The sequence below is a fragment of the Ambystoma mexicanum genome, chromosome 14 (genome assembly GCF_040938575.1).
Source record: "Ambystoma mexicanum isolate Mex_15411 chromosome 14, UKY_AmexF1_1, whole genome shotgun sequence".
NCBI lineage: Eukaryota > Metazoa > Chordata > Amphibia > Caudata > Ambystomatidae > Ambystoma > Ambystoma mexicanum.
The window spans coordinates 25,820,107-25,843,866 of NC_090940.1; the positions used below are offsets into that span (position 1 = coordinate 25,820,107).

The 23,760-nt window shown below is 53.1% G+C and overlaps 1 protein-coding gene across 8 annotated transcripts in view; it reads left to right on the forward strand.

Annotated features, from left to right (window-relative positions):
* Positions 1–23,760, forward strand: part of RALGAPA1 (Ral GTPase activating protein catalytic subunit alpha 1) — a 1,128,412-nt gene that overhangs the window by 846,988 nt on the left and 257,664 nt on the right. For all 8 annotated transcript variants that reach the window (XM_069638431.1, XM_069638437.1, XM_069638433.1 and 5 more), the window contains 2 exons: positions 2,654–2,777; positions 6,004–6,159. In XM_069638431.1, the coding sequence (XP_069494532.1) occupies positions 2,654–2,777; positions 6,004–6,159 (280 nt within the window). The remainder of the gene's footprint in view (positions 1–2,653; positions 2,778–6,003; positions 6,160–23,760) is intronic.

Consider the following 23,760-nt stretch of genomic DNA (forward strand, 5'->3'; position numbering starts at 1 on the left):
GAACAAAATGTGTGTGATGGTGAACTTTTAAAGCCCAGGAAAAGACCAGCTGCAGAGTGGTTTGGTGACACGTGGGCGTCCATTCGAAAGACTCTGGCTGGCCCCCTCTTCTTGTGAAGGGTATAGTAATAAGAGGCTGTAGGAAAGACCAACATAAAGAGTTAAGGTGGTCATACAAGGGTCGAGCCAAAATCCCTTGTACAATCGAAAGTCCTTAACCCATTACCAAAGTTTTGACATTGTGAAACAGGCGTGTGCGCCTGGCTGAGGGAAACGCCAAGTGAACAGTGAATGTGTGAAGCTTGACTGGGGGCTTGAGAGAAAGCTAAGGGAAGTGAATCCTGCAAGATATCACCACTAAGTGAACTGTGTTAAACTGGCAAATGTGAACCCGGCTGAGGGATGCCCGTGAATGAGAGCAAAACGTAACCCCCCGTAAACATTGTCGACAAGTGTGTATCCGGCTGAGGGATGTCCACAGTGACAGTTGTTTAAAAAAGACATTAAGACTCTTGAATATTACAATTTGCTGACATCTTGAACGAAAGGCTGCATGCAGTGAACCCGACTGAGGGAGGCAAACGTTGTAAAAAGGATCATAACCTGGTTGAGGGGTTCCATGGATGAAGGGAAATCACCCGTCAGGAAGATTACTAAAAGGAACATTTTGTTTGTTTATAGTACATCAGGCTTTCTGAGGCAAGAGACTTGGTGTAAAAGAGACTTGACCAGAGAAGGCCCTGATATTTTGGAACAAACTGTAAGTTTGTGCTGGAGAAGCCCAGGAGTGTGCTGTGCTCGAGAGTCCCGCCTTGTCCCGTGCTAGAAAAAGTGGGGAAGGGAGATCCCAGCTTTATCATCCTGACTTATCTTTTTGAGAACACCTGGTTCTTTTCTGATGAATAATGTCCCACACTATTCTGTTATTTAGTTGTAAGTATTGGCAATCGTTTTTTTTTTAGTATAGGCCCTTTTTATTGACAAAACGCCACTACGACTGCCTTATTATTTGATGGTCGAAGCTTGCTCTCATCTTAGATTTAGGTTTAGATTAGGTGTTTTTCTCACCCATTTATACAGTTTAATGAACACCCTTGAACTGTGATCACTTGTCTCTTTACTGTTGCCACCATGAGTTATTTACACTGCCCACCACGACGTCCCCGTGGTCATGCCACAGTCCCACTTTGGGTTCCACATTGCTTCTCACTTTCTGCACACGCTGGGCTTCCAGCGTTGGATTCCTGTGTTCAGATCACTACTGAATATCGCAGACTTTGCGGTTCTATCCAGCTCTGCCTCCTGCAGCTCTTAGGCTGCCAGGGGGCCTCCCCTGCCTGCGTATGCGTTCCACACACTCTGCTTCGCTCTGCCTGCACTCTCCCTTCGATCTCCTCCTCCCATCTGGTTGATGGCATAAAACTTCCCGTTGATGGCATAAAATGAGATTTCCCTTCAGCCAAGTCTCGGGACTTGACACTACTGTTGATATTGGATAGTCCCATCTATGCCATCATGTGACATGGTTTAGGGAGTCCTTCACTGGAACGGGGGTCCGTGTCTCCTAAGGAGGCGTCTCTCCCGGTGAGGGAGGGGCTTGCAGAGCTGGCTCACCTCCCTAGCCTCATGGGGGAGGCTCCCCCTTGGGGAGAAGGGACGAATACCTGCAATTTGCCAGAGTTTGTATCAAGAAACCAGCATAAGGTACACTTGGTAAACCTGTTTGTGAAACTCCGGAAGGCTGCATCCGTAGCAAAGCTGCATAAGGGAGTATCGATACGCATGGTCCCCATGCGTCTGCAAATCCCCTTAGAAACCACTGTAAAGGCCCATTGATGAACCAATAAAGGTGCGTCTGCAAGGCTGGTCCAAGGAAGGTTTGATGCTCCTTATGTTTGAGTGTGGGACAGCTTAGGACACTGGGTAGTACACTGGTGTATTTTGTGTGCACAGTTCATCAGGACGTCACCAGTTTTTGGAGACCTTTCAATAGCTCACCAGAACAATTATTTTCTGCTGCTTTAGTCTCCCGTGTGATCAGAGGCGTTGCTAGTGGGAGGCTGCTGAGGGGGCTATATCCCCAGATAGAAACTCGGGGACTACAACCAAAAGGCTGTAGCAAGCCCCGAATCCCGCCATTCCCGACATTAGCTTAGCCCCTGATCTTTTCCAGCCCTAGCAACAGGCCTGCGTATGACCACCTCTGCAGAAGCTCATCTTCTGATCAGCAGAGGCACTTCATAGGCAAAGAGCACTTGCTTAAATCTTTCTGTGTAGTGGAAATGAGCCATCTTGCCTGCATCGCTGCCTGCAGAGCTGTCCAGCAGTTCAGGTGGAGTTTCAGCACAGAATGTTCAGAGCAGCACTGCTAGCAGATTGTAATGGTTGATGGTGCATCATGGCTGCTGGAGTTGTAATCACAAGTCTTTAACGCTTCCCTAACAAAACCGTTGTAATGACCAGTCATCACTGCTGAGAAGGTTATAACGACCAATCTTCACAACATTATGGACATGCAGGGCTGTGGTGTTCAATCTTCAGCTCGCCGGGGCCTGCAATGTTGTAAACCTCGATATTTAACCCATCACTGTGATGACCGATCTGCAGCACATCGCTGCAGGGACCCTTCTAATGTCATCCTTTTCTTTTGCAGCCGGGAAACGCATAAAATTGCTGTGTTTTACGCAGGAGCGGGACAGGAAGATAAGCTCTCCATCCTCTCCAACACCGCTGGGAGTCAGGCCTACGAGGACTTTGTAGCAGGCTTGGGCTGGGAGGTGAGCGCAATAGCCAACACCAACGTGATGAGTTTGTGCGCTGCCACCATGAGTGATTCATGAAGGTGTACCCGGCTAGTGATACGAAGAGGAGACCACTACGCTCTCAGTTGGTCCACGGCAGATTCCTTTGTGGAGTCGGAGTCTAGGGTTGCGAGTGGTGTATGGCTCGGACTGTGAATTGAGTCGTTTTGTAGATTACGAGGCTTTGGGATAGGAGGTTGGGATGCGAGTGTGTTGTGGTAAGAAGGGCAGGGAATGTGTGTGGGTTTTAAATCAGAAGGCATAAGTTAAGTGGGTTGTGGTATGGCGGCAGAGGTGGTAGATGCATACGTTTTGCGCTGCCAGTGGGTTGCAACCCATTAAACTAGTTGTGAGTGAGTTCCTGCTTGGGCGATTTTGAGTGCTTGGGGCGAGATCGCGTTGCATCTGAACTGTTTGTGAGTGGGTTGAGGTCTGTAGACTGGGATTGAGAGTGAGTTGTAGATGCATGTGAGTTGATTGTACTGCTGGTGAAGAGACCAGGTATGAGTGGGTAATGTATTTTACTTCTAGCGTTGTCATTGGACTGTAGATTAGGAGGCCAATTGTGTGGATTGCGACGCTGTGGTTCGCAGTAGATTTACTGATCAGAAGGCTCATGTTAAGTAGGACTTTGGATCGGAAGGCTGGGGTTGTGAGTGCATTTGTGGTTCAGGAGGCTGGGGCTGTGGATTATGCGGCTGGGGCTCAGGATGCTGGGGCTGTGAACTATGCGGCTGGAGTTGTTGGTAAATTTGTGGTTCAGGATGCTGGGGCTGTGGACTATGCGGCTGGGGTTGTGATTGCATTTGTGGTTCAAGGGGCTGGTGTTGTGATTGCATTTGTGGTTCAGGAGGCTATGGCTGTGTATTATGCGGCCGGGCTTGTGAGTGCATTTGTGGTTCAGGAGGCTCGGGCTGTGGATTATGCGGCTGGGGTTCAGGATGCTGGGGCTGTGCACTATGCGGCTGGGGTTGTGATTGCATTTGTGGTTCAAGGGGCTGAGGTTGTGAATACATATGTGGTTCAGGAGGCTATGGCTGTGTATTATGCGGCCGGGCTTGTGAGTGCATTTGTGGTTCAGGAGGCTGGGGCTGTGGATTATGCGGCTGGGGCTCAGGATGCTGGGGCTGTGAACTATGCGGCTGGAGTTGTTGGTAAATTTGTGGTTCAGGATGCTGGGGCTGTGGACTATGCGGCTGGGGTTGTGATTGCATTTGTGGTTCAAGGGGCTGGTGGTGTGATTGCATTTGTGGTTCAGGAGGCTCGGGCTGTGGATTATGCGGCTGGGGTTCAGGATGCTGGGGCTGTGCACTATGCGGCTGGGGTTGTGATTGCATTTGTGGTTCAAGGGGCTGGTGTTGTGATTGCATTTGTGGTTCAGGAGGCTCGGGCTGTGGATTATGCGGCTCGGGTGGTTGGTGCATTTGTGGTTCAGGAGGCTGTGGTTGTGGATTATGCGGCTGGGGCTCAGGAGGCTGGGGCTGTGAACTATGCGGCTGGAGTTGTGAGTGCATTTGTGGTTCAGGAGGCTGGGTCTGTGGATTATGCGGCTGAGGTTGTGAATACATATGTGGTTCAGGAGGCTATGGCTGTGGATTATGCGGCCGGGCTTGTGAGTGCATTTGTGGTTTAGGAGGCTGGGGCTGTGGATTATGCGGCTGGGGCTCAGGAGGCTGGGCTGTGAACTATGCGGCTGGAGTTGTGAATGCATTTGTGGTTCAGGAGGCTATGGCTGTGGATTAAGCGGCCAGGCTTGTGAGTGCATTTGTGGTTCAGGAGGCTGGGGCTGTGGATTATGTGGCTGGGGTTGTTAGTACATTTGTGGTTCAGGAGGCTGGGGCTGTGGACTATATGGATGGGGTTCAGGATGCTGGGGCTGTGGATTATGCGGCTGGGGTTCAGGATGCTGGGACTTTGCACTATGCGGCTGGGGTTGTGATTGCATTTGTGGTTCAGGAGGCTCAGGCTGTGGATTATGGGACTCGGGTGGTTGGTGCATTTGTGGTTCAGGAGGCTGGGGCTGTGGATTATGTGGCTGGGGTTGTTGGTACATTTGTGGTTCGGGATTCTGGGGCTGTGGATTATGCAGCTGGGGTTGTCTGTGCATTTGTAGTTCAGGATGCTCGGCCTGTGGATTATGCGGGAGGGGTTTTCGGTGCATTTGTGGTTCAGGATTCCTGGGCTGTGGATTATGTGGCTGGGGTTGTTGGTACATTTGTGGTTCAGGAGGCTATGGCTGTGGATTATGCGGCCGGGCTTGTGAGTACATTTGTGGTTCAGGATGCTCGGGCTGTGGATTATGCGGGAGGGGTTTTCGGTGCATTTGTGGTTCAGGATTCATAGGCTGTGGATTATGCAGCTGGGGTTGTGAATGCATTTGTGATTCAGGAGGCTGGGGCTGTGGATTATGTGGCTGGGGTTGTTGGTACATTTGTGGTTCAGGATGCTGGGGCTGTGGACTGAGGATGGGGTTGTGAGTGCATTTGTGTTTCAGGAGGCTGGGGTTCCGAGTTACTTGTGGTAATGAGAAAGGCTGTGAGTGTTTTATGGATGAGGCTAGTTTGAGTGGGATTTATGTTGGGTGGCAGGGGTTGAGAATGGGTAACTGGTGATAGGCTGTGAGTGGGTTGCTGATCGGGAGACCAGTAGTCGTGGCTGATTGCTACGAGGTCGAGGTTCTGGGGCTCCCTGAGGGTTTGTGGGGCAGCAGATGAGCGAGTTGTGCTATTGATGAGGGTTGAGTGAGTTCACGATCTAAATGGCTTAAGTGGGATTTCTGGTCCTGAGTCAAGGGTTGTGATTTTGGATTGAATCTGGGTCGTTAGTGGCTTGTAAGTTCATGGGTTGTGTTAGAGGCTAGGCTTCAGAGTGGGTTGTTGGTGAGATTGGCATGTGGAGTGCATTGTAGGTTAGAAGGATGAGATTGTGGGTCAGGAGGTCAGGATTGTGAGCAGGTTTTGGGTCGGCACACTGGAGAGGATAGGGCTGTGAATGGCTTGTTGGTGTTGCTAACGTTTTAGGTCATGGACAAGGTTGGTGGACCATATGCGGGGCTTGTGTGCATTTGTATATTAGGAGGCTCTAAGTGCGGTTTGGAATGAAGAGGTTATGGGTGGGTTTTTGGGATTGGGAGGCAGGGGTTATGTGGAAAAAGTACATGAGGCTGTGTTCGTCAGTGATTGGTTTTCTGCTTTTTTTGCAGGTGAATCTGACCAATCACTGTGGTTTCCTGGGGGGTCTGCAGAAGAACCGAAGCTCGGGCCTCAGCAGTCCCTACTTTGCCACCTCCACGGTTGAGGCCATGTTCCACGTCTCCACTAGGATGCCCTCCGACTCAGATGACTCCCTGACTAAAAAGGTGTTTCATGGAATAACATGCTGTGAGGGAATTGTTTGTGTCAGAGGGAGGGTAAGTGGGTGGGGGGCGGCATTGGCAGAGAGGCACATGACTGCAGGTGTGGGTGGGCCCACAGCAGTGATGTCAGAGGCAGACAGATTGTATTGTACTTGTCATTTATATAGCGCCTTTTGCCATTATTATAGTCTCAATGCACTGTTAGTGGGAACGCCCACGGAGGACCAGAGTCCAGAGAGTTGGAGGTCAACAAGTAGAATTGGGATGCGTCTGTGTATTTGGCCAAATAAGACTTAGCAGGGCTGGCCAGGCTCTGGTAGAGAGCAACCCGTGTGGACAGGCATGTGAGTGGGTGCTGAGAGAGGAGTCGGGAGATGGCATGAGTGGTAGAGACACGCTATGTGCTCAGCAGGCCTGAATTTGTCACAAGTCTGTGCTGCATTCTGATGTCTGAGGTTTTGAGGCATAGTCTGGTGTGAGTAGGCGCAGAGTTATGTGAACAGCACAACCACATCTTGTCATAGTCCTTGTTGTATTCTGATGTATGCGGACAGCCAAGCCTGTACCCGGCGGCCAGCGTCCACCAGAGTGGTGCGTTATGCATACCTGGTGGAATTCGGTGTTGATTTGTTGTTTGTTCGTCTGCTCAGGTAATTGGCTTCTTCTGTCGATTACTGCAGCTGCGATAATGCGGTTAGCGACAGTGTGTCCTCCAACTATTTGCAACTAGAGGAGCACGGTTGCGTTTCCCTGTGTTACTAGGCAGATAGCGTGGCAAGTCCACCCAGCTATCGAACGCTTACTGAACCTTTTCAATTGTTACCTTTACCACGGGCAGCCCGTCCCGTAGATCATATATATGCAATATCCAACCCCCCCCCCCCACCGGCCCCTCTCCATCCAGAGTGATTCTGGGCTGGTTCTCGATTGTCCTCCTGGAGTATTGCACAGGTGACCCCCACCTAGCCTACTGGTGCTGGACATGGCCATGGCACACGTCCTCCCCTGACAATTCCCTGCAGAGCATTCCAATCTGTCCGATTGCGAGGGCAGTGGTTCTATCAACCACTGTGAGTGCATTTGCCTGTTGTACCATATATGCCAGGTGTAGTCACCCATCAATCATGTGACATTTCATATGAGGGGCTTTGATTCAGCTAGTGGTACTTGAGTGAAGCCAGGGTCATGATTTGTGTAAGCTGGTGTGTGAGGTCGGGTCGACCCAAATGCAGCCAGCGCCGCCTTGTGCGGATTGTTTCTCGGTTAGGATTGGGAATTTGACGTTTTTTAGTGAGGGACTTCAGGATAATGCAGCAAATAGCCAGGTTTTGAGGACTTTTTTTTATAAAGGAAAGGTAGTCTTTGGTGTGGCGGATGTGCAAAAGAAGAGTGTTCCGGATGGTAGGAGCTAGAATACAGAAAGCCGAACCACCAACTCTGATGGAGTCATAAAGGGGAATAGCGAGGAGGGAGAGCCGAGCCCGATGGGGGAAGTAGGTTGTTTGCTATGTGCACCAGAACACGGACATAAGAGGATAGGGTGCAAGCCTGTAAGTCTGGGACAGGTGCATTGCGTGCAGTGACCAACATCCTTAGTTTAGTGGGAGGAGCTCCGTCCGTATACTAATACTGGTGTTGTCCTTAATGTCACTTCTTTCGAGCGCCTGACCTCACTGCTTTCATGTTCACTTTCCACAATGGCCCTCGCATGCACTGAGAAATCCGTGTGAGTTGCATGTCATTGACGGGGGCCCATTATCGGTGCCCTTGCACAAGTGCAGCCCTCCACCTCCCTCGCTTTGCATGGGGAGGCTGTGGGGGAATAAGATTGAGGAGAGCGTGGCATTGGGCCCTCCGACCCTGCAGCTGAGGGACAGCTGAGGCAGAGACCAGCCAGGGACCGGGTTGCTGTGCTTGCCTACCCTCTTGATCTAGTGCGAGAAGTGACTCACTTGGTCACTCTCATGTCAAATTGGTTAAATTGAGGACACTCGCTGTGTTGCCACTGTGCCCCCTATCCAGGTTGATCATTGCCTGACCATGCCCATGTGTCAGCGACCATGTGCCTGGTAACCCTGTTAAGATGGGTTTCTGAACTCTGACCTGGTGGGCAGAGGTTCAGAAGGCCAGCCTAGTTTCTTGGAACAGGGTAACCTTCTGGACAAGCCAGGCCAATCAGGGTGGCTATGGCAGGAGGTCAAGACTAGGTCTCAGGAGGGGTGAGGGTGACTGAAGGACCTCAATGGGCACACAGAGTAAAGGACACTTACAAATCACTACCAGTCAGGTGTAGATATATTAAAAATACATATACATTTATTTCAAGGCCCTTGAGTTTCAACAGACAAATCAAATCACAGTAATACTATCAAGCCAACACAATCCTGTCTAAATACATATATACAAGACCGATGAGGTCTAAAGGTTTAATACACAAAATGGGTCCACAACCTAAAAGGGGAAGGAAACAGGCAGCGCAAATAGTCTTTAGTCCCGTCTGCATCCAACACACTCCTAACTAAGAGGCAGTCCAATCCCTACGAAGAGTGGAGCCTAATGCTCAAATGTACATGCAATGCTAGCGCACACAGTAGTTCAAATGTGTAAAACGGGGTCTCTTCGAGGGTCTGTAGCAACTCGGGAAGGTGGGTGAGGCGATAAAGAATAGGTTCCCACTATTCGCGGAGGGTCTCCACTTGAGAGCAGAGTTGATTCCAAGAGTTGGGAATAGTCCGGTAGTTCGCACTAACAGTGGAAAGGACAGGGGCCACTCGTGCATAAAAATGTATGGAGTCGCTAGCGACAACCAACTAGGGTTGCGATTACTCACCGACCCCCAACGCACTCCAGACCAAACTTCAGCAGTCTAGTCCACAATGGTTGCAGGTTCAAGTATGGCAATTTGGCGGCTCTGCGGCTTTCAATGCTGAAGATACAGCGATGATTCCCAAATGGGACAGTGGCGATTTCTCCACTCCTGGTGGATGCAACGGCCCAGTTTCACTGCAGCAGGCTTCAGGGGCAAGAGAGGCACCAATGCAGCGCACCTGCAAAGATCATCACCACGGCTGGGTGACTCGGTAACCGCGTATGCTCCGGTTCTGGCACACTTGTCTCACTTCAGACCTGGGAACGCCAAGAGTACGAAATTTGGTGTGAGGGTGCCGTAGCTTTGAGGGCCTCCTCGAAACGGCGGCACAGACAGAGCAAAGGTCCTGCGTAAACTGGTCAGCCCACTGGTTGGCCCAGGGACACTTCCGAGAAGGCTTACTTGCAGGGTTTGATGAAGGTGCAGAGAATAGTTGGTACCACTATTCAAAGGGGCCGAAGCGTCTTCGCAGACCTTCTAGGGCGACCAGATGCAGAGGGGTCCCATGGGACGACAGCTGGCTCAGGGTGCCAAACCTTCCAGTGGGTCACCAGCGGTTCCTCAACTCGGCTTATTAGCTTCAGGATACTTGACTCCTATCCTTCGTTCAGTGAGAACTCCAGAGATCGACATGGTGTGGGTGTTTGGGGACTTCTCTTATCCAGAATCTCCTTTGCGCCAAAACGAAGAGGACCAAATGGGAGATCTGCTCACATACAGGCATATACCATACGTGGACTACCTTAGATGGAATTGGTGCGGTTCCCATTTCCGTTGGCCAACCATGGAATATAGGTGGTGTTCTCTTGATTTTTGGATATAATCATGACTAATAGACCCAAGTGCACTCTACTGTAAGGTACATTGTGCACTTGCAACGTGTTGCAGAAAAGTTGCAACATTGGAAAGGACTAAGGGAAACAGTCTCCCAGGACTGACTGTCTTAAGGGCATGTCCGTTTCCCCATAAAAAGTGAGCGAAAGCCCAGAGGAGTGCGGCTGAGGGCTGGGCTCACCTGGTGAAGTCAGACTATGGTGTTAAACATCAGCAAAACGTTGGGGGGGGGAACAACTTGAGGGAAAATTACTCGTAAATGGAAATCTTTCCTAACAAACCCCATAATTCATGTCGCCCGTTCCAAACAATCGGTGTGCTATGGTGCTCTATGCTTACTTGCCAGGATGCCCATGCCAGATAATATCGTCTGACCTTGTCCCCCCCCCCCGTGCCAGGTATTCAATTTTCCAGGTTTGTCCCAGTGGTGCATGTCTGATAATCTTTCTCTCTGTGCACCTGTGCCAAGTAACCAAACTTCGAGGGGATTGGGTCCTCCGACGTATTCCATATCTATGACATGTAATCACCACAGCTGTGCTGCTTCGTAAACTTTTTCGGCGTCTGCGTCCTGCGTCGATGACGTCGATACGCCGTTGTCGAGGACCTCCTCCGACGTCATCCGATGTGATAAGTAGGACGCACGACGCCCATAGCCTCAGTTCCGTTTTTTCCGCGAACGTGTTGCTTCGTGTTTCTCAGTTCTAAGCCTCGACTCTTTGGAGTTCTGTTCTTTCTGGTTCTTCGAACCTGTTCGTTTGTGAATTTCCTTCGGCGATGTCTTCCACTTCGTCTTCAACCCCGCGTCCGGGCTTTAAGAAGTGCGGGGAGTGTGGGTCCAAGATGTCGGTGACTGACTCGCACGACGCCTGCCTCTGGTGCCTCGGGGAGGCCCACGACACAGATGACTGTATCGACTGCCAGTCGCTCACGTCCAAGGCCTTACGCGAACGTAAGAAGAAGTTGTCGGTAGGTCGGGTGTCCAAGCCCTGGAAGTCGAAGTCGGCGGGGCTTTCGACGGATGATTCGAGGGGTGACTCTCCGCGTCATCGTCGGAAGTCTCGTCGGTCTTCTTCTAGGAGTGGGTCTCGCCACTCCTCAGCCTCTTCGAGGCATTCTCGGAAGCGCCGTCACCGGTCGCCTTCCAGGTCCTCTTCCGAGGATTCTGCACGGCACGTCGGTTACCCCACCAGCCGTGCGACGCCGGAGGAATGGGCTTCCTTCGGGAAGAAAATGTTGGCGATTCTTGAGTCGCAGGGTACTCAGCCGTCCGCGCCCCCGAGTGGGGTCGGCCGTGTGAGCTCGAGAGACGCCGCTCGCAAGAGTGGTCGGCACGAGTCACGGGAGCGGTCCCGTTCGGACAAGGAGGCTCGTTCTCGCCGTACCCGTTCCAGGTCCCGGTCCTCGACACGTTCGAGACCGTGTGCTCCTGTGAAGTCTTCGAGGAAGACATCGACGTCTGAGGCGTCGAGGGCGTCGACAGGCTTTCTCGAGGCTCCGGCTTCGAGGACGTCGTCGAGGCCGTCGACGATCAGGTCGTCGAGGGACACGCTCGGGGCTCTGGCCTCGAGGGCTGTGTCGACGCCGCCGATACTGGAGGCGCTGCATCTGACGTCGACGCCGATTTCCTCGACGCCGATCCTCTCGGCGCCGTTGCCGGTTTTCTCGGCGTCGGCGCCGATTCGCTCGACGCCATCGACGCCTTTCGTGTCGGAGGTGCCCCGTGTCACGGGTGTGCCCCCTAGGAAGGCTCTGGTTAAGAGCAAGCACTCTCGGGTGCCTTTTCGCCACCTGGAATATATTTCGGAGGCGGATGAGGATTCTGATGGCCTGGTTCCTAGTCTGGTGCCAGATGAAATTGTCTCGGGCCATAGTCAGTTTGACGATTTGAGGCAGTCACTGCATGATGCCAGTGGACTGGACACCTCTCCGGAGGTGGAATTTTGTAGGCCTGAGCCTGGCTCCCATGCCGATTCCTCATACCGGCGCCTTATGGCTAGTGTGTCTGAGTATCTGGGATGGTCTGCTCCCCCAGGGGAGTTTGTGCAGGATGATCTGACGGACATCCTTGATGTTGGTCCCCCAACTGACCCGGTACTGCCATTCCATATGGCTTTACAGAGAAGGGTGGCGGCGGCTTGGACTGCTCCGGAGAGTCTCCCGGCGGTGGGTAGATCCTTGTCGCGTAAATACCGTCCAGCCAGTAGCGACCCCTGCTACTTGACCAGGCACCCCACTCCGGAAAGTTTGGTGGTGCAGGCGGCCACGGCCCCGGCAAAGCAGGCGTCGTACCCTACCATCCCTCCTGATAGGGACGACAAACGTTTTGATGGCTGGGCGAAGAAAGTGTTTTCTTCTGGTGGTATGGCGCTTCAGGCGGCCAACTCAATTTGTGCCGTGTCACGTTTCACGCACACTCTGTGGAACTGTGTTGCGTTAGCGGCTGAACGTATTCCCGAAGGGGATGAACGGGATGGTTTCCTTTCTATGGTCCAGGATGGTAAGGATGCCATGTGTGAGTCCGTTCAGTCGGGTCTGGACTTGGCTGAATGCGTCAGTAGGTCCATGGCGGCGAGCACCGTGATACGCAGGTTTGCGTGGTTGCGGAAGTCGGGGTTTGCTCCTGATGTGCAGTCCCGGCTCCTCAACATGCCCTTTGATGGTGAACACCTTTTTGGCAGCAAGGCTGACGAGAGCCTTGAGAGGTTGCAGACCTCAAAAGCTGCAGCGAAGTCGTTGGGCGCTGCAGTTCGCCAACCTCCGCCTTTTTGTCCTAGGGGACAGCAGTGGAGGGGTGGTTCCTTTCGCTATTACTCATCCTTCAGTAAAGCGAGAGGAGCTGGCAGTCAAAGAGGCCAACGCAGGGGTACCAGAGGTGGACGACAGGGTACCCGTGGTGCCAAGGCCGCTCGGGCAGTTGCCTCTTTGCCCTCAGGTAACGCCGCAGCCGCTCCCACTCAGTCGTGAGGCCATGTCCCATGGTTCGGCGGTTGGGGGAAGGCTGGCGCAGCATCTTGTAGAGTGGCAAGCCATTACTTCAGATGTGTGGGTTCTGGAGATCATAACCCACGGCTACTGTCTTCCTTTTCGGCACAGGCCTCGCGACAATCCACCGGGGAACCTCTCTTTGCAGAGTCCGGATCCGCTCCTTGCACAGGAAATTCAAGCCCTGCTGGAGAAAGGCGCCATAGAACTGGTGCCTGTAGCGGAGAGGAACAAGGGATGGTATTCCCCATATTTTTTGGTTTCGAAGAAAGACGGGGGATTGAGACCCATCATGGACTTGCGCGGTTTGAACAAACTCCTCAGGAAGGACAAGTTCAAGATGGTTACTCTCTCTCAAGTTCTCCAGGCCCTTCAGCTTCAGGACTGGTTGGTGTCACTCGACCTCAAGGATGCTTACTTCCATGTGCCGATCCATCCCAAGCACAAGAAGTACCTGAGGTTCGCGGTTGGCGACTCGCACTTTCAGTTTCGGGTCCTGCCGTTCGGATTGACCTCCGCCCCGAGGGTTTTCACCAAGCTCATGGTGGTGGTGGCAGCGCATCTCAGGCAAGGGGGGATTCACGTCTACCCCTACCTGGACGATTGGTTGATCAGGGGGAGCTCTCCCGAGCAAGTCCTGGATCATCTATCGATCGCCTGTCGCTCCCTTCACAGGCTGGGCTTCTCCCTCAATTTCAAGAAGTCCCATTTGACACCAACACAGCGGCTCCAGTACATCGGAGCAGTGCTCGACACTTCCCTGGGGCAGTGTTTTCCTCCCCAGGTGAGGGCTCTTCACATTCAGCAGATGGTGCACAAGTTTCAGCATGCCCAGACGCTCCCAGCGTTCGAGTTCTTGAGGTTGCTCGGCCTCATGGCATCCTGCATTCTTCTGGTGCCAGAGGCTCGCCTGCGGATGAGATATTTGCAGTGGGCACTCAAGACGCAATGGTCGCAGTCCTCCGGCAGGATGTCGGACTCGATTCAGGTGCCGTCCTCGGTCGCCCGGGACCTTCTGTGGTAGGCCGTCGAAGGCAACTTGATGAAGGGGGCTCCATTTTGGCTTCCCTGGCCGGAGGTGACGGTCGTGACGGATGCATCCCTCACGGGATGGGGAGCTCATGCCAACGGGCTGACTGCCAGCGGTCTTTGGTCTCCGTCGGAGTCCAGACTCCATATCAATCTGTTGGAGCTGAGGGCCGTCAGGCTAGCCCTGAAGGCTTTTCTGCCGTCTGTGCGAGGGAAGAATGTCCTGATCCTGACGGACAACACAGTGGCCATGCACTACCTCAACAAAAAGGGGGGGGCAGGGTCACTTCCTCTGTGCAGAGAGGCGATGCAGCTCGAGTTCTGGGCCATCCAGCAGGAAGTTTCGATCTCGGCAGTTCATCTGGCCGGAGCCGAAAACGTGACGGCGGACGCTCTGAGCAGGCAGAGCGCTATCTCTCACGAGTGGGAGTTGGCTCAGGAGATTCTCCTGGAGATCTTCGCCCTTTGGGGGACCCCTCAAGTGGACCTCTTCGCCTCCAGTGTCAACCGGAAGTGCGAAAGGTTTTGCTCGCGGGAATTTCCTCCAGAAGGAGCCTTAGGAGACGCGTTCGTGGTGGAGTGGTCATTCCCGCTGCTGTACGCGTTTCCTCCAGTCCCCGTCATCCCGCAAGTGCTGCGGAGGTTACGGAAGTTCGGTTCCCGGATGATCCTCATTGCCCCGGCGTGGGCTCGGAGGACGTGGTACCCGGACCTTCTCGACTTGTCCATCTGCCCTCCATGTCGTCTTCCCTACCGAGACGATCTGCTCTCACGGGAGGGGGGTCAGGTTCTCCATCCAGAGGTCAGATCCCTCAACCTTCACGCTTGGCTTCTGAAAGGTTGAGGTATAAGGATTGGGACCTCCCTGCGGACGTGATGGAGGTGTTGCTTTCGGCCCGAAGGCCGGCAACAAAGTCTCTGTACCGTTGCCGTTGGCGTAAGTTCTGCGACTGGTGCAGAGTTCAGAATGTGGATCCTTTTGCATGTGACATCCCCATGGTTCTGTCCTTTTTACTTTCTTTGGCCCACAGGGGCTTGCAAGTGGGTACCGTTAAGGGTTACCTGGCGGCGCTGTACATCTTTAAGCGCTCGTCTGAAGAGTGTTCTTACTTTAAAATCCCTTTGATTTCACAGTTCCTGAAAGGGCTCACTAATGTGTTCCCTCCGTCACCTTTCCTGGTGCCCGGTTGGGATTTAAACTTGGTTCTTAAGTTTCTCATGGGTGCTCCGTTTGAGCCTTTACATTCTTGCCCTTTGAGGCTGTTAACTCTGAAAACTGTGTTTTTAGTTGCGGTTACTTCCGCTCGCAGAGTGAGTGAGTTACAGGCACTTTCAGTTAAGCCTCCCTTCACTGTATTTCACAAGGACAGGGTTGTCCTTAGAGTTCGTCCTTCTTTTCTTCCGAAGGTAGTGACGGAATTTCATTTGGCCCAGAAGGTTGTTCTTCCGGCATTCTATCCTCCTCCGCATCCTGGTAAGGAAGAGGAGAGGCTCCATAGGCTTGATCCTAGGAGAGCTTTAAGCTTTTATGTTTCACGCATGTCCCGGGTCAGAGTGGATGATCAACTCTTTATTGGTTACGCTGGAAAGCGTTTGGGGCAAGCTGTGACGAAACAGACTTTGTCTCGCTGGATTATTTTGGCCATCTCAGAGTGCTACCGTTTGGCGGGTAAGGACCCACCGGCTGGCTTGCGGGCCCATTCTACCAGGGGTATGGCTGCGTCTACTGCCCTGCAGAGGGGTGTTCCTATTCGCAACATCTGTGATGCAGCCACCTGGGCTTCAGTGCATACATTTGTACGTCACTATTCCCTTGATTCCATCCGGGCACAGGATCTGGCCTTTGGCAAGGCGGTCCTTTGCTCTGCTATTTGATTGGCTATTCTACATTTTGATTCTAAATTCTTTCCCTCCTCCTTGCTTTGGTACTGCTTTGGGAGTCTGTCATAGATATGGAATACGTCGGAGGACCCAATCCCCTCGAAGAACAAGTTACTTTCTTACCTGGTAACGTTCTTTCGATGGGATGGTCCGACGACGTATTCCATATCGCTCCCACCCGGCCTTCCCCGCTGCAGAATTTCTTTTGCGATTGCAGCTTACGTTCCGCAAGGCTTTGTGTCTGACTGGCAGTTGACTTATGTCACACGTTCTGGGGGAAAAAACTACAACTGAGGCTATGGGCGTCGTGCGTCCTACTTATCACATCGGATGATGTCGGACGTCGGAGGAGGTCCTCGACGACGGCGTATCGACGTCATCGACGCAGGACGCAGACGCCGAAAAAGTTTCCGAAGCAGCACAGCTGTGGTGATTACATGTCATAGATATGGAATACGTCGTCGGACCATCCCATCGAAAGAACGTTACCAGGTAAGAAAGTAACTTGTTCTTTCATGATTCTCCTGTGCCCGTTGATTGCCATGACCTGCTACTTTTGTGCCAGTTATCAATGTCTTTGTACCAAGTAACCCCTTATTTCAGAGTCCCTGAGCTATTAAATGTGTGTGTCCTGGTTTCTTCTGTGCCAGCTGTGCCTGTGCCAGGGAATCTGTGTATCACGGTGCCCCAATTTTCAATAATCCACATATCGTAGTGCTCCTGTGCCAGGCCATGCATGTGCCTTAGTGCCACTTAGGCAGTCTGTGTCCCTGGTGGTCCATGTGCCATGGTGTACTTGCACCAATCACACCAGGTGTTCCTGTTGTCACTGTGCCCTTTAGGCCATGTATTGCTGTGCCCCTCTGCCAGATCATCCACGTATCGTAGTGCTCCTGTGCCGCCATCCATGTATGCCTGTACTCGGTAGGATGTGGTTGTGTCAATGTACCAGGCAGTTCATATGCCCTTGGCATCACGGACCTGGCTCTGGATTGGCTGACCTCCTTCCTCTCTGACCAACCTTCCCAGGTTCATCTAGGCCCTTTCCTCTCAAACATCTCACTCTCTAACCGCGTTGTCCCGCAGGGCTCTATCCTCTCGCCTTGGCTTTTCAACATCTACTTGGCCCCTCTAGACCACTTGATCTCCACCTTCTCTCCTATCTTTGTGTTATGCTGATGACGCGCAGCTCTCCTTCAAGCTTCCCTCCACTGCCTCTCCTTCCTCCTCTCTCATTCCTGACTACTATTCAGGCATGGTACACTGCTAAGGATCTCTGCCTTAATTCCAGTAAGACGGAGATCTTTCTCATTGGGACCCGACTCCCTCTTTCCCTACCACACTGTAGCCGGCCTCCATAAGGGCTCACTCTCCTGTGAGGCAAAACACCTTGGTGTCATCTACAACTCCTCTTTCCTTCTCTGCTCACATCAAAGACCTTAGCAAGAAGGCCCACTTCCAGCTTCACCTCCTCGGAGGCATTCTCCCTTTCCTCACCTTTCCCCAGAAACTCAAGGTCTCCAGAGCTCTGGTCCTCTCCAGGCTGTACTACTGCAACAGCCTCTTCCACAATCTGCCTAACTCCTCCCTTCGCCACCTTCAACTAATCCAGAACAAGACTGCAAGACTTCTCCTTGGCCTCAAGCCCAGGAACTGTATCTCATCAGCCCTAAAATCTCTCCACTGGTTCCAGGGTGCTGCAAGGATCAAGTTCAAGACCCTTTGCATTATTCACAAGACTTTCTTGGGGCTTGGACCCCTCTACATCCAATTCGCTCTCCCTAAATACTTCCCTTCTAGAGCCCTTTGGTCTTCGAGCTCCAACTCTCTGCAGATCAGATGCTTTTCCAAGCAGCGTGGTGGTAGATATCGCTCCTCTGCAGGAGCCTCCCTTTGAAATGGCCTTCCTGGCCCTCTCAGACTCGAGCCAAATTTCCTGAAGTTCCTGAAGCTTCTCAAGACCTTACTTTTCTCTTCTTCCTTCCCTCTCCCCTGCTAATTTCCCTGTCTGCCTCTTCACCGACTACCTGGTTCCTTAAGAGTCTTACAGGGCACCTGGCCCCCCTAATACACTCTACCACTGCACTTGGTCTCCCCTGATCTCCCTCCCCCCTCAACCTGCACTTGCCCTTCTGGGCCCCTCCCCATGCACTAGCCTGGCTGGGACTGTGCCCGTGTAGCTCTTCCGGCCTCTTACCTCGTACTTAGCTCATGGCCCTTCCGTCCCCTGCACTCTCTGCTTTCCCTGGCTCTCTCCTCTGGGCCTCCCCTGGCACTCGCCTTTTCTCTCGGGCCCGTCCGCCCTGACTGGCACTTCTCCCACCTCTCCTCTCCCCTGCACTTCCTTTTTCTACGCTTCTACGATCCGAATGTCACAAGGCCTAGTAGGATGGTTTTTGTGTTGTCCTCCCTGTTGCCCCAAGCCTCTTGTCTTGTTGTGCCTCGAAACACATTGTGTGTAGGTGCATTATAAAAACCCAATAAATTAAATAAATATGCCACTTTGCCCATGTGCCATGGTGTGACTGTGCCAGGTAGTTCATGTGCCATGGTGTGACTGTGCTAGGTAGTCCTGTGCAGGTAGTCCATGTGCCATGGTGTGCCTGTGCCAGGTAGCCCATGTGCCATGTTGTGCCTGTGCCATGGTGTGCCTGTGCCATGGTGTGCCTGTGCCAGGTAGCCCATGTGCCATGTTGTGCCTGTGCCATGGTGTGCCTGTGCCATGGTGTGCCTGTGCCAGGTAGTCCATGTGCCATGGTGTGCATGTGCCCGGTAGCCCATGTGCCTGGTAGCCATGTGCCATGGTGTGCATGTGCCATTGTGTGCATGTGTCAGGTAGCCCATGTGCCATGGTGTGCATGTGCCATGGTGTGCCTGTGCCAGGTAGTCCATGTGCCATGGTGTGCCTGTGCCAGGTAGTCCATGTGCCACGGTGTGCCTGTGCCAGGTAGTCCATGTGCCACGGTGTGCCTGTGCCAGGTAGCCCATGTGCCACGGTGTGCCTGTGCCAGGTAGCCCATGTGCCACGGTGTGCCTGTGCCAGGTAGCCCATGTGCCACGGTGTGCCTGTGCCAGGTAGTCCATGTGCCATGGTGTGCCTGTGCCAGGTAGCCCATGTGCCACGGTGTGCCTGTGCCAGGTAGTCCATGTGCCATGGTGTGCCTGTGCCAGGTAGCCCATGTGCCATGGTGTGCCTGTGCCAGGTAGCCCATGTGCCACGGTGTGCCTGTTCCAGGTAGCCCATGTGCCACGGTGTGCCTGTGCCAGGTAGTCCATGTGCCATGGTGTGCCTGTGCCAGGTAGTCCATGTGCCATGGTGTGCCTGTGCCAGGTAGCCCATGTGCCATGGTGTGCCTGTGCCAGGTAGTCCTGTGCAGGTAGTTTATGTGCCATGGTGTGCCTGTGCCAGGTAGTTCATGTGCCATGGTGTGCCTCTGCCAGGTAGTCCATGTGCCATGGTGTGCCCGTGTCATCTGTCTGAGTTCCCCTAGGAAGCTGCCCACATGTCCCGGTGTCCCAATGCCCAGGAGTCCCTGGGCCATGCAGTCCATATTTCACTCAGTTTATAGTGATTACATCGGGAAAAAGGCTTGTCAAACCAAAGCATCTAATGCCAAAGCCTCGACAGGCAAAGTGCCTTTCCATCTAAACCAGCCCATAGAAAATGGACATGGACTGGTTTCAATGGAAATGCACTTTTACATGTAAAAGATAGCATTTCAATGCTATTTTCTGTAACTTTAAAACGTTACATGGAGCTGTCCAGTGCTGAGATTTCGGCACTGGCCAGCTCCTTGTAACGTTTAAAAATTGTGTTTTGTATATTGGGAGGGGTTGCCCCCCAACCCTAACCCTAATATACCTATTAATATAACCCAAGTCCCAACCCTAACCTCTAACCCTACTGTAACCCTTGATCTAACCCCCTAACCCTAACCATTTCGATACTACCATTGAATTATAATTAACATAATGGTCATTGGATGGAGTGGCCTTTCGTTGCTTCGAATTCGAGGCTATGGTGTTCGATGGATTGACCGGATACCATTTCACTCTGCCCCCGGCAGTCCAGGTGCCAGTGCCCGGTGCTCTTCGGGTAGCTTCGCGGGTCTGCGCCCTCATGCTACGAGTATGCCACATTTGAACCGAACGTTCCCATTTGACCTCGCACCCACCCCACCCCACGCCACCCCACGCAATGTAACAGAGCATAGCATTTCCAAGGGGCCCTGCGTCCGGTGCGATGTACAAGCCATGTGCACAGGACATGTTTGCAGGAGTGGAGTGGAGGTGCTTGTGTGCGTTTTGCTGAATCCTGCTGAACAGACATAATATCCTGGATGAAATGGACGAAACCCAATTGGATTGTTTGCATCAGTCGCAAAATCCTAGGAAATTCCCACATTCTAAGAATCCAAGGAGCAACTCCAAGCGCTCGCAGCAAAGCTCACGGGGAGCTACATTGCCAGCGTTCAATGGGCCACAACATGAGCTGTGGCCTTTGGAAAATGCCGTTTGTAAGAACCAGAAAACTCTTACATCAGCATAAACCTTGTCACGGTCCCGGGGTTACATCTGCCTGTGCAAAAGGGGGATTTTCTTTTTGTCACCTGAGGCGTAGCCAGGATTGTCTGGCAAATGGGGCCTGAAGCTAATGTAGTTGGGCCCACTGCACTGACAAAAATATCTCAGCGCTGCTGAATGGGCATTTACAGATTTTGGGTGGGCCTTGCCCCTCAGGCCCTACCCTACCTACGCCTCTGTTTGTCGCTAAGTTTCAGTCATAAAGGGCATGCTTCCGCTTGTGTTAAGCAATGAACGAGGGCAGGTTGCCAAGGGTGCATTGGCTGTTCATGCCTTTCCAGAGTTCTGGCTCCTGCACCATGACCAGGGTAAATGTCCTTCATGGCAATGCTGGCGCCCTGCCACCTGTGCCCGTGTCCCCCATGTGACGAATCAACTTCTGGGGCACCACTGGTCCAGGGGTGACTATTGGTTTCTAAAACATCAATCAGCCCCACACCTCTAGTACACCAGAAGGGATCCCAACAGATTGGAAGCACAAGTAAATTATAAACTTCCTTGTCCAATTTTGATAACGTGGATGGAACGGCAGGCTTACTCTGCACGGTCGTAGATCGTTGGTTACGTACAACACAGCGAAAATACAATTATTACCCAATGATAAAAGGCACTGTCCAGTCAGGGTTGTATAAAAATATATACTTTATTCTAGCAACACTACGAAATACAAACCACCCTGTAAAGGAATGCAGAGGACAGACAGTTTCAAAGAAAGAAAAGGGATGCACACTGGATACTGACATGAGTTAAGTAAATCACAATAGTTCAAGGATACTTGGCTTTAGCATGAAGGGAGCAAGGGGTCTTAAAAGGTCTCTTGGGGCCTTCGGCGAAGGACCCGGGGGACAGAACCACAATGTACCTTGTGCTTGTAGGTGTTCTTGGTGCTCGACAGGGTTGAGTCGGTTTCAGGGCGCTTTGGAGCTTCTGTGACAGAGTTCAAGATGGGAGACAGCTGCAGCTATCAAGCGGCAAGACAGTTTGGTAATCGAAGCTGGACGAATAGCTGCAGGCTGGTCTACACGGCACTCTGGTTCAGGAATCATTGTCTCAGTGCTGTTCAGCGGTTCTGTAGTCGAGACGTCTCGGGTGGCTTTAAGTGACTGTGTCATAACACTCAGCGGTGCAGTCGATAGCAGCTTGAGGGACACGACTGGCTCAAAAATGTCCTTTAAGACGGACATTGGTAGATGCTTGTTGCTGCACTCCTCCTACCTTCTTCACTGGGCTTGGTGTCATCTTTTAAGGCGGACGGCTCAAAGCTGGGGAGGGTGTTGCAGGCAGCTGCCTTGTCCTTGATTTCGGGTTCAAAGACTCTCTGGCACTTCCCACCTAGGAAGCTTGCTGCAGAGTCTGGAAGGGCACACTGTGTGCTGGCTGTGTACTGGTTCTGGAGCTCCTGGAAGGATCCTCAGGATTCAGTATCCCCCTCTGTTCCCTGGGAGTTGTTTAGGGGAGGATCTTGCTTCCCTCTTGGAGGTCCTGGCCTTCCTTCACTGGCAGAAGATGTAAGGCAGACTGTACCTTCAGCCAGGGTCCAATGCAGAGTTCTTCCTTCTGATTCTGGTGAAGTCTACAGATCTGCCAAGAGTGGCGCTGCCCTCTTTTAAAGCCAAATGAACCACAGGGATTGGTCTAGGCAAAGCCTACCTTGATGAACCAATCATGGGCTGCATGGGTGAGGCCATAACCAGAGTGCTTTGCAACGTAAATGGTAAAGGGGTAAAAACATGTAATACTAAGTCCCACTCATTTTCCTGTCTGTTGTGGATCAAAGGGTCTCTCTGGTTAATGGAGCTCTCTGTGGTTCCTGATTAAAGGCAGGTCTCCCTTGAAACTTCGGCGAGACCAGACTCTGGCTCCTTCAAATCACATTCTTGTACCTTATGAATGTGGTCCCCTTGCGGGGTAGACTATTGTAAACATGCAGTCCCAGACATGACAGTTCACTGTCATTGATAAGGAGGGCGGGCGCCTGCTTCATGTTGACAGTTGTTCATGAAAGGTTGTTGGGGAGGGGGGGGGGGGTTCGGTCTGCTTTGTTAACCTCAGCAGCCAGGCCCCATGTGGGCCTGTTTGAATTACCCTATGAATGGTATGCAAATTGCTGTCACCAGCTGAAGGGACCAACAAAAGGACATTGTAGAACCATGGAGGCTTTGTTCGGTACTTATGCTGGTCGTGGCAGGGGGAAGGTTTGGCCATCCCCCTTCTGAGATGACAGGGTGTACTCCTGGCTGTCATATCCCAACTAAATATGACAGGGGGACTGCGCCTGTAGGCTGTCTCCACCCAGAGTACATGGGTCTATGCGAATGTCGTGCAGTGTGCATAGGAAAACGTGTGCAGATCAGCTTCACATATTTTCCAGAGGTTAATCTACCATCATTCAATTTCATTTAAAATTTCAAAAAAGCCTTGGTGAGCACACACCCACCATGCGGATAGTCTAGTCGAATTCCTCACCACCCTTCATGGCAATGCTGGTGCCGTTCCACCTGTACCCGTGCCCCCCTCCATGGCAATGCTGGTGCCCTGCCCCCCCTCCATGGCAATGCTGGTGCCCTGCCACCTGCCCCCCCCCTGGCCATGGCAATGCTGGTGCCCTGCCCCCTGCCCCCCCTGGCAATGCTGGTGCCCTGCCACCTGCCCCCCCGGCAATGCTGGTGCCCTGCCACCTCCTGGCCATACTGGTGCCCTGCCACCTGCCCCCCCCTGGCAGTGCTGGTGCCCTGCCAACTGCCCCCCCTGGCAATGCTGGTGCCCTGCCACCTGCCCCCCGGCAATGCTGGTGCCCTGCCACCTGCCACCCCCTGGCCATGCTGGTGCCCTGCCACCTGCCCCCCCCTGGCCATGCTGGTGCCCTGCCACCTGCCCCCCCCGGCCATGGCAATGCTGGTGCCCTGCCACCTGCCCACCCATGGCAATGCTGGTGCCCTGCGCCCCCCCCCCGGCAATGCTGGTGCCCTGCCCCCCCCCGGCAATGCTGGTGCCTTGCCACCTGCCCCCCCCCCCCCCCCCGGCAATGCTGGTGCCCTGCCACCTGCCCCCCGCGCCCCAGCAATGCTGCTGCCCTGCCACCTGCCCCCCGGCAATGGTGGTGCCCTGCCACCTGCCCCCCCATGGCAATGGTGGTGCCCTGCCACCTGCCCCCCCCCCCCCGGCAATGCTGGCGCCCTGCCCCCCGTGCCCCGGCCTCGCAGGGCCCCCTTCTGGTTGGTGGCGGTAATGAGCGTGGCCTCGGAGCAGGGTCCCCGCGGCCCCCAGCCCTGGACGCCATTAGGCCCCCCCTTCCGAGGTGCTAATCCATTCAGCGAGCTGTTAATAAGCGCGGGGTGACATGTAATTCGGGAGGAAGTCGCGGGCTTGACCCCAGCAGGAGTTTAATACTTGTAATGAAATTAAGGGGTGGGGGGGGCGCA